Source organism: Pinus tabuliformis, chromosome 2_2 (assembly GCF_031772625.1).
Source record: "Pinus tabuliformis cultivar Carrire ecotype Pingquan chromosome 2_2, CPIR1, whole genome shotgun sequence".
Lineage (NCBI taxonomy): Eukaryota > Viridiplantae > Streptophyta > Pinopsida > Pinales > Pinaceae > Pinus > Pinus tabuliformis.
The window spans coordinates 1192145297-1192154084 of record NC_142300.1 but is presented as its reverse complement, the minus strand read 5'-3'; the positions used below and the strand labels follow the sequence as shown (position 1 = coordinate 1192154084).

At 41.7% G+C, this 8788-nt stretch overlaps 1 protein-coding gene across 2 annotated transcripts; it reads right to left on the bottom strand.

Annotated features, from left to right (window-relative positions):
- Positions 1 to 300: 300 nt before the first annotated feature.
- Positions 301 to 3291, bottom strand: LOC149197766 (uncharacterized). Of its 2 annotated transcripts, XM_089403994.1 has the most exons (5): positions 3003 to 3291; positions 2791 to 2897; positions 1932 to 2696; positions 891 to 1332; positions 301 to 778 (listed from the first exon to the last, which is right to left on the bottom strand). In XM_089403994.1, the coding sequence occupies exons 1-5, from the start codon at positions 3247 to 3249 to the stop codon at positions 576 to 578; spliced, it is 1764 nt and encodes a 587-aa protein (XP_089260120.1). In that variant the 5' UTR covers positions 3250 to 3291; the 3' UTR covers positions 301 to 575. The 2 variants fall into 2 exon arrangements, with proteins under 2 accessions (XP_089260120.1, XP_089260118.1); XM_089403992.1 differs by having other exon boundaries at positions 303 to 778; positions 2791 to 3289.
- Between the last annotated feature and the right edge of the window lie 5497 nt (positions 3292 to 8788).

The following is an 8788-nucleotide window of genomic DNA, read 5'->3' as shown; positions in this document are numbered from 1 at the left end:
ACTCGAGGAATCCTATTGTAACTGTCTTGGGGCAAAGGAAATGCATAAAAGAATGTAGATTGGAAAGAGACTCGAATTACTTGACCTGTAAGGTGTTTGCATTCAGCCAGAGTTATGGAAAGTAATTCTAAATATGTCCTCTCTTTTGAAAAACAATATCTTGTTTACTGTGTTAGTTTACATGAAAAAACATCTTTCCTTATAAATAAATTAACTAGCATAAATCCATCTTGATGATTAATTTGCTAAAGGCAAAGAAGATTAAAAAAACAGATCAGAAGTTGATACCGATCCATGCTAATGTCTACGTATAAATATATATAGTCGGCCTTTTCTTATGTTATGTCACAGTTTGTTTTAGTGTTACACAGGAAGAAAGTAATGAGGATTTCCCACATATAAGCACTCGGCTTCTTTTGGTGCAATGACAACGGATTATATTTACATAATTTCTAGACAATCCTTGCAAAGTTTGGACAGCCTCTGAACAGGTCAGCGATAATGTACATAAACAGTGTGTTTGAAAGAAATCTAGTTTTATTGCCCTGTTCGACAAGCTAGCCCGTTTTCCCATTTCACATGATGCTGGACTCAACTTCTGAATTAACAGTCCCGCTGTCTTTTTCAACGATGGGATTATCTGCATCTTTGAAACAAGCACCTAGCCATATCATGAACACCAGACCAACAATGCCTCCTGCTGCAAATAAAAACGACCTATTTGCTGTTGATAGCTGGTTCCCAATGATACCCACAACTAAAATGGTGATCAAATCACCTGTCGACACCAGGGTATAATCAGTATTGGACTCAATATTGAATATTCAATAATTACAACAGCTTGACTTATGATATATATTTATTAGGTAAAAAGAGGAAAGAAGAGAAACCTTCAGCAGATGTCAGATGCCAGATTGCTTGAACAACTGACTTCATAGAAACAGGGGCCTGTGAATAGGAAAATTCCAATCCAGTGACACTGAATATTACTTCTGCTGCTGTCAGTAATACATACTGAGGTACCTGCCAAAGAATTGATATTTGATCTTCCTTTTCATTTGGGTAAGCTAAGTTGAACAATCCCATATGATCCTTATTTTCAGGCTTGGAATCTGAGACAGTGTTAATATAAGATGCGATGGATCCTGAGGTAATTCTCTTATCAATTGCTAACTGGAGCAGCCCTGATGTGAAAAAAGCAACGGAACATAGTAGCATGCCCAAAATCAGCCTTCTTATTGCTTTCATAGCAACTCCATGCTTCTCTAAGAAAGGATAAATCACTTGGTCCAAAAGGGGAATGAAAATGAGGACGAGGAGTGGATCAAGAGCCTGCCAATAAAACAAAATCTGACCATGTTACCCTAGTTGTATATATTTTAAAGTCAAATTAGCCATATGTTACTGTAATTCTTTAAATTTTACAAGCAAATTGGTCGTGGATCCTTCCAGTGTGGTCTCGCGAGGCTGGGTAAAGGGAACTTTTCCTTCTAAAAGCATGCCAGAGAGATGGTGCTACTTTATCAAGTATATAAGAAAGAAGAACTTTTTTCTTGAAAATGAGGTAAGAAAATTCAGAACCTCCATTCTATTTATTAATCAGATGGAGGGAGTACAAGAGCTCTACTTCTGGCTAGGATTTGACCAGATCATATTCAGACAAAGTGAAAATATGCTTTATTTTAATTTTATAGACTGTGATTGTTTCTCCTCTCTATGAAGCTATCCTTGCATGCTAGAAAAAAACTGAAATTATTGTGAAAGAAAAGCAATTAATTATCCCAACTGCTTTTAACTCTAGCTTAGTTTGAAGAACAGAAAAATAAACTGGCATGGTCAATTTTGGTTCGTTCTAGTAATACCCTTAAAAAAAACACAGGCAAGCAAAACCTTGGCGTTTTTGGTACTATGCCTTGTGAATAGATATTTACCTGCATCTGATCAGGCCTAATCACAACATTTCCGAGCCAGGACACATGTCCATTCATCTGTTTCGCTTGAAATACCCATGTTGAGGCCTTCTGATTATACAGGCACCAAAATAGAGGAGCGGGAAGGAGGAAAACACATATTCTGATAATAGTCTTTACATCTTCAACTTCTTCTGCACTGCAGCTTAGCTTAGCAGCATCAAGCCAATGAGCAGCACTGCTCGATGCTCCTGTACAATTAACTTGTTCACAATTTACATAACCAGATTCTTTCTTCCTCGGCCTTACAGCACTAATTATGACTTTAATAAAACTAGAAAAGAAACACCCCACAACCCGTCTGTCCACATAGTTTCCCCGGCCAGACCAGAATATAATTATAGCGAAACCCATGAGAAGAGCAGGTATTCCAAAAGCGGCTGCATACGACACATTGGCCCTCAACAGTGGCGTGAGGAGCATCGACAGGAAGGCACCCAAACTAATTGCAAAGTAAAACGCAGAGAAAAATATCCTCTGAAGCCTTTCTTTGGTTTGACCATCTAGCATAGAGAATTCTATTTGGTCTCCTCCAAAAGCTGAGACACAGGGTTTAATGCCTCCAGTGCCAATTGCTATGAATAAAAGACCCATGGCAGTGCTCCACATCGAATAGCTCGAAGCTTTGTGAGTTACAGGATTGGGATCTGGTATTGCAGCCATGGACATCACCCAGTTCCCCACTGCATAGAGAAGAGATAGATACAATATTGTTCTAAATTTTCCCTGTCAGATAAAAAACAGAACATACAGGTTTGCATGTTAATCTATTTATCAATTTCAATATGAGCGCTACAGAAGATTGGTTCTGATGGTTTACCAGGAGGGAGTCGCTGATCACTGCTCCCAGCATTGGACTTGCATAGCACGCCATTGTGAAGAGATGAAACATCTCTGTTGATCGAACTTGAGAGAGACCGAGGCGCTCTGAGAGGAATAAGGCGAGGATTGCCTTAAGGCCATAGAAGGAAAATCTCTCGCAGAACTCGTTCCAGATAATGAATTTGATGGAGGGTGGGAAGAGCCTCAAACCTCTGAAAACGGAAGAAGAATGAGCAGGTTCTTCTGAGATATCCAACAGAGCTTCGTGGTGGGTTTTTGTATGCGGGGATATCGATGATAACATGTCTGTTGTTGAAGCCGACAGAGAAAATGTCGCAGAGTTCGGGGAGTACGAATCAATTGAATCTGAACGGTTTAATGGGAAATTTATGCACCTGTGCGACGGGAATATTTTAGTGACAGATTTTCTGGTTATAACATCGGAATTCTGTGACATTGTGCAATGTCTTCAGTGGAAACCTGTCACTATTATTTTGAATAAGATTAATAAGTAACAGCAACGGATAATTTGTAGAACAGGATTATAGAATATGCATAATTTACATTAATCGCAAAAACTAGTTATTTCCAGGGGATTAAAAAGTAGCTGGTTATAGTGTATTAAACGTGTTGGATGTTGAGGTGTAGTTTTTAAGAACAGTTCATGTTTTGGAGTAGTCAGTGCGAGTTAATTTGTTTTGGATTTCTGTGGGTTGTTGGGTGGAATTCGCTGGTTTTTTTTTTTTTTCATCGTATATATATATATATATATGTATTTAGCATTTTCAAAATCTTTTGGAGGCATTTCTGCGCATTAGTACTTTCAAAACTTTGTGGGGCACTTTCATTGTGAAGAGTTTATCTATGAAATTTGTGATTTCAATGAACCCCTTACAGATTGTACATATAAATTAGATGGAAAATAAACAAGAAAATTTTCCCAAAAATGGTACTCAAACACTTATAGTTAATGTTTTTATATGTAAAATATTTCATGATGGCTAATTAATATAAAAAATATTTTTCTCCTATATATTTTATTTTTTATATTAAAATTTATTTTATATTAATTATTATTATTTATAGAATAACTGCCTCCAGGTACTAATAATATTATGATTATGGGTCTGGAGATGCAAGCTCTGGAGGCGATTTAAAAATTTCTCCCGCGCTTGTCTGGTTCTGCGCTCCAGGCCCTGCCTGGCAGGGCTGCCGCCAGCCCCGTCGCCCCTCTCTCTCCCGCGCCCATTGCTTTCAACCCCTCGGGCCTCCTGCCCGGTCCCGCGTTGGGGCCCATAGCCTCTGCTCTTGTCCCATCGGCCTTCTGCGCTGGCTTCTCAGTCTTGAATGGCTGGGAACGACCCCCCCCCTCCAGATCCAGAGAACTATGAGAAACTGTTTGCTTCGTTAATCCCTGACAATGCTACATCAAGAACTCGTCCTTCAGTGACAAAGTTTGTCAAGAAACTGGATGAAATCCCTGAGGTTTCTCTCCCTCCATCCCTGCCAAGGAAGTCAGCAATCACCCTCGCTGAAAGAGGTCTCGTAGGACAGTTCACTGGTCTTTGGCCCTCTCCAAGATCAGTTCAAAAATGGGTGGAACGCAACTGGAACGCAATGACACAAGGGAAAATAGCCATCAGATTCTGTGGAAGGGGCTATTACACATTTCTTTTTGAAACAAAAGAGGACAGGAACCTCATATTCAGAAACGGCCCTTATTTTATGGATTCAAGAGGCCTCTATCTGAACAGATGGACACCAGACTTCGATCCGGAAATGGACATCCCAAATGCAGTTCCGGTTTGGGTCCGTCTTCCACATCTACCGCTCCATTGTTGGGGAGATGAATCAATAAAGGCAATAGGGAATGCAGTCGGCAAATACATCGACAGATCTGAGCCAAGGGAGAACATGCATGCGTGTGCCAGGATTTGCGTAGAAGTAGATCTCGGGAAAGGCCTGCCGGAAGCTATCAAGATCAAGGTCGATCAATGGACGCACATCCAACAGCTGGACTACGAGCAGCTACCCTTCAAATGCAAGGTATGTCACGAATATGGACATTTCGCAAATAGATGTAGCAAGTCAAAATTAAATGAATCCATTGAAAATGAAGAATCTCCGGATGGCCCCTGGGAACAAGTAAAAAAGAAAAAGCCTTCCTCCTCTCAAGGGCCTAGCTCTAAGCCCCCCCCGGAAATCCCCCCTCCTCCCCCTCCTCCTCCCTCTAGCTCAGCTCCCTCCTTTCCCTCCTCCTCCAACCCCTTTGAATCTCTGGAAGTTGAAGACCCCTCTTCCCCTCCCCCTTCCCCCCGTGACAACTCTTTAGCTGTCATCTCCTCCCCCTCGATCCCTCTGCCCTCTCCTCCACCAACTATAGAGAGAATCCTCACTAGAAATAAATTGAAAGAAACCAGCCTTCCCTCAGATCCCCCGAGAAAGGCAGGTAGAAAGTCAAATAAAGAACTCAGAGATGAAGCAGCAGCGAAAGAGATGGCTACTGGAGCACAGCAACCTATGGACTCCTATCTAGACAGGCAAAAAGGAAGCGGGGAAAAAACAAAGGAGAGGAGCGGGACTCATCCAAAAATTGGTAAATGATGATTCTGGTCTCTTGGAACTGTAGGGGGATGGGCTCCTCCTCAAAAACAAATGCAGTCCGTGACTTAATAAATCAGGAGCAGCCAGACTTTTTCCTTATCCAGGAGACCAAAATCTCAGAACAAGATTTTCAAAAACAAGCCAAAAGATTCAAAAATTTTGAAGGTTACTCAACAGGTTCAGAAGGTGCCTCAGGAGGTATAGGAACACTTTGGAACAAGAATAAATGGGATCACATCAACCTCCAATCTTGTAATTGGTGGATAAGAACAGAACTCAAAAACAAAGTCTCTCAAGAAGTCTTCACCATATACAACATCTATGCTCCAAACCATTATCGGGATAAAGCACTCTGCTGGGACTCTTTATCCTTAGATTTACAGTCCGCACATGACAGGAGCATAATTCTGGGAGGAGACTTGAATCTAATAAGAAATGTGGATGAAAAGCTTGGAGGAAACTTTCACGCGGATCCCTCAAGAGACTCGCTGGAGGCCATAATCCAGACCTATAATCTTATTGACATTCCCCCCTTCAACGGGAAATATACATGGAGTAACAAAAGAACCGGCTGCCACAATATCAAAGAGAGGTTAGATAGATTTCTCGTGCAGGAAAGAATCGCAGCAAGCTTCTCATCAATTAAGAGCAAAATTATTCAAGCTTCGGCTTCTGATCACAAACCTGTGGTGATGAATTTGGATAAAGGGAGAAACTTGGGGCCTCTCCCCTTCAAATACAATAAAATCTGGGATTTTAAAGAAGATTTCCGCACCCTCATACAAAATTAGTGGGCCAAGGAAGTATTTGGATCGCCCCATTACATCTGGGAAACCAAATTAAAATCTCTAAGGGCAGTCATCAAACAGTGGGCAAAGGAAAATGCAGCTACGGAAAAGAGGAAAAAAGCAGATCTTTATACGCAGATGGAGCAGTGGAATCAGGAAAAGGAGAACAACCAATACACAAATGAAGATATAATCCACGAAAATGAAATGTACAGGGAACTATATAGACAAAATAGAGCTGAGGAAGAGGAACAAAGGCAGAAATCGAGGTGCCTGTGGTTGAGGGCTGGAGACAAAAATACCTCTTTCTTCCACAACAACATAAAGCTCAGGCGCACCGGAAATCAGATAGATAAAATAGTGGCAGAAGGGAAAGAGATCAGTGATCAAGAAGGAATTAAAGAGGCAGCTTTCAATCATTTTAAGTCTCTTCTTACTGCAGTCCCCCAGCAGTCGGACAGCTCTGATTTTCTCAGCGCTGTCGAGAGTAAAATCTCAGACTCTCAAAATAGAGATCTGGACCAGGATATCTCAGAAGAGGAAATCAGATTGGCAACTTTCAGTATGCAGCAGGATAAGGCCCCGGGCCCTGATGGTTTCACGGTTGCCTTCTACCGAAATCATTGGGATACAATCAAAAAAGACTTTGTGCGGATGGTTAAAAATGTCTTCAAAAATCACAAGATGGGAGAAAACACCAAATCCTCACACCTCGCTCTCATCCCTAAGGACGTTAACCCCCTCTCCTTTGATCGTTTTCGGCCAATCTCCTTTTGTAATGTCTCTTACAAGATCGTCACCAAAATATTAGCCAATAGGCTCAAAAAGCTCCTTCCTCATCTAATCTCAGAGAATCAAGGGGGATTTGCCCTCACAGGCAAATCACAGATAACGTCATCCTGATACAAGAAGCAATCCACAGCAGCATCAGCAGGAAGGAATGAGGCATGATAATCAAACTAGACATGGAAAACGCTTTTGACAGAGTTGATCACCACTTCCTAACAGCAGTCCTCAAAAAATTCGGGATCTCAAAAATTTTTATAAGCATCATCATAGGATGTATCTCCAATCCCTGGATTGCTCCCCTGATTAATGGCTGTCCAAGAAGGTACTTTAGAAGCACCAGGGGATTGAGGCAAGGCTGCCCTCTCTCTCCCTTCTTATACATCATTATGGCGGAAACTTTGAGCATTCACTTAGAAAATCTTCGCAAGCAAAAAGAGATCACTGGAATTGGTATAGAAAGAGGGACTAAAGAAATTAACCATTCGCTCTTTGCGGATGACACCCTACTCATTGGGGGAGCCTCAAGTCTAATGGCAAAAAGATTCAAGAAAGTCTTGGATGCCTTCCTAGCAGCCTCAGGAGGGATGCTGAATAATAAAAAATGCAAGATTTATACCTGGAATGTCTCTGACCAAATCAGGCAAAGAATCTCCTTGATACTGGACATCCCAGTGCAAAGGAATTGGAGTTACTTCTCTTATCTAGGTCTGCCTTTAGCCAAAGAAACAGTCAAGGCTGAGATTTGGGCCAAACATATAGAAAAGATGAGAGGTCTCCTTCAAAGCTGGGGAGTATCTTGGCTAAATTTGGCTGGTAGATCGACCCTTATAAAGGCTATCCTCTCTGCTCTCCCCATCTATCAATATGCGGTCACTTTGGCTCCTGCCAGTATTCATAAGCATATGGAACTAATTATGAGAAGCTTCCTCTGGCAGGGAGGAAAGCAAGAGTCTAAAAAATTCAGCCTTGTCAAATGGGATCAAGTAATTCTTCCATACGAAAAGGGAGGCCTAGCCATTAAAATCCCGAGCCTCTCCAACCGTGCTATGGGTTTTAAGCTGATCTGGAGAATCCTCATTGGCAAAGGCTCTTGGTGGGTGGAGGTCTTGAAAAGGAAATATCTTAATGGACCGAACTCTAATCTCCTCTTCGAAACAATAGCTGAAAGACCTTGCACCCCTGTTTGGAAGCTCATTAAAAAAGTTCTCCCTCAATTCAGAGATAACATTTCCAAAGTGCCTGGAAACGGTAAGGAGGTAAATATTTGGACTGATAGAATCATGGGTGCCAAACCAAGAAACCTCCTCCAAGACCTCAGACCTCTGCAAATTTGGATGGAAGCTAAAAATTTAATCTCCTTGTATGATATCTCAATATGGGACCACAACATCTGGCAGGATTGGAAGGACCTCCAAATTCCCAATGAACTCAGAGATCATTGGTCCAATCTTAAGGTCTCTCTCACAGGCTCCGCCCCCACCAACATAGGGGCTGAACATAGGTACATCTGGGATCATAGCGGAGGAAAATTCACTGTCAAAGAGGGATACAAATTTCTCTAGGCATCCACTTCAACAGTCAAATGGAACCTTTACACAACTGTTTGGAAATCAGAGTGCATACCAAAGATCAAACACTTCAATTGGACTCTCCTTAAAGGCAAGATTCTCACAGCTGAGAACCTTAGGAAAAGAGGGATTTCGGGCCCCTCAATATGCTGCTTCTGTCGTGCTGAGGAGGAGAGTAGTCATCATCTTTTCTTCCACTGCCCTCTCGCCCAAAGCTGCTAGACTCAGATTATCAGACCAATGGAAA

Coding starts and splice junctions, on each gene's coding strand:
- LOC149197766 (XM_089403992.1), bottom strand. CDS start 3,249: ATGTCACAGAATTCCGATGTTATAACCAGAAAATCTGTCACTAAAATA. Junction 2,697..2,790: donor TGATCAGCGACTCCCTCCTG/GTAAACCATCAG, acceptor TTTATCTGACAG/GGAAAATTTAGAACAATATT. Junction 1,333..1,931: donor TTAGGCCTGATCAGATGCAG/GTAAATATCTAT, acceptor TTTTATTGGCAG/GCTCTTGATCCACTCCTCGT.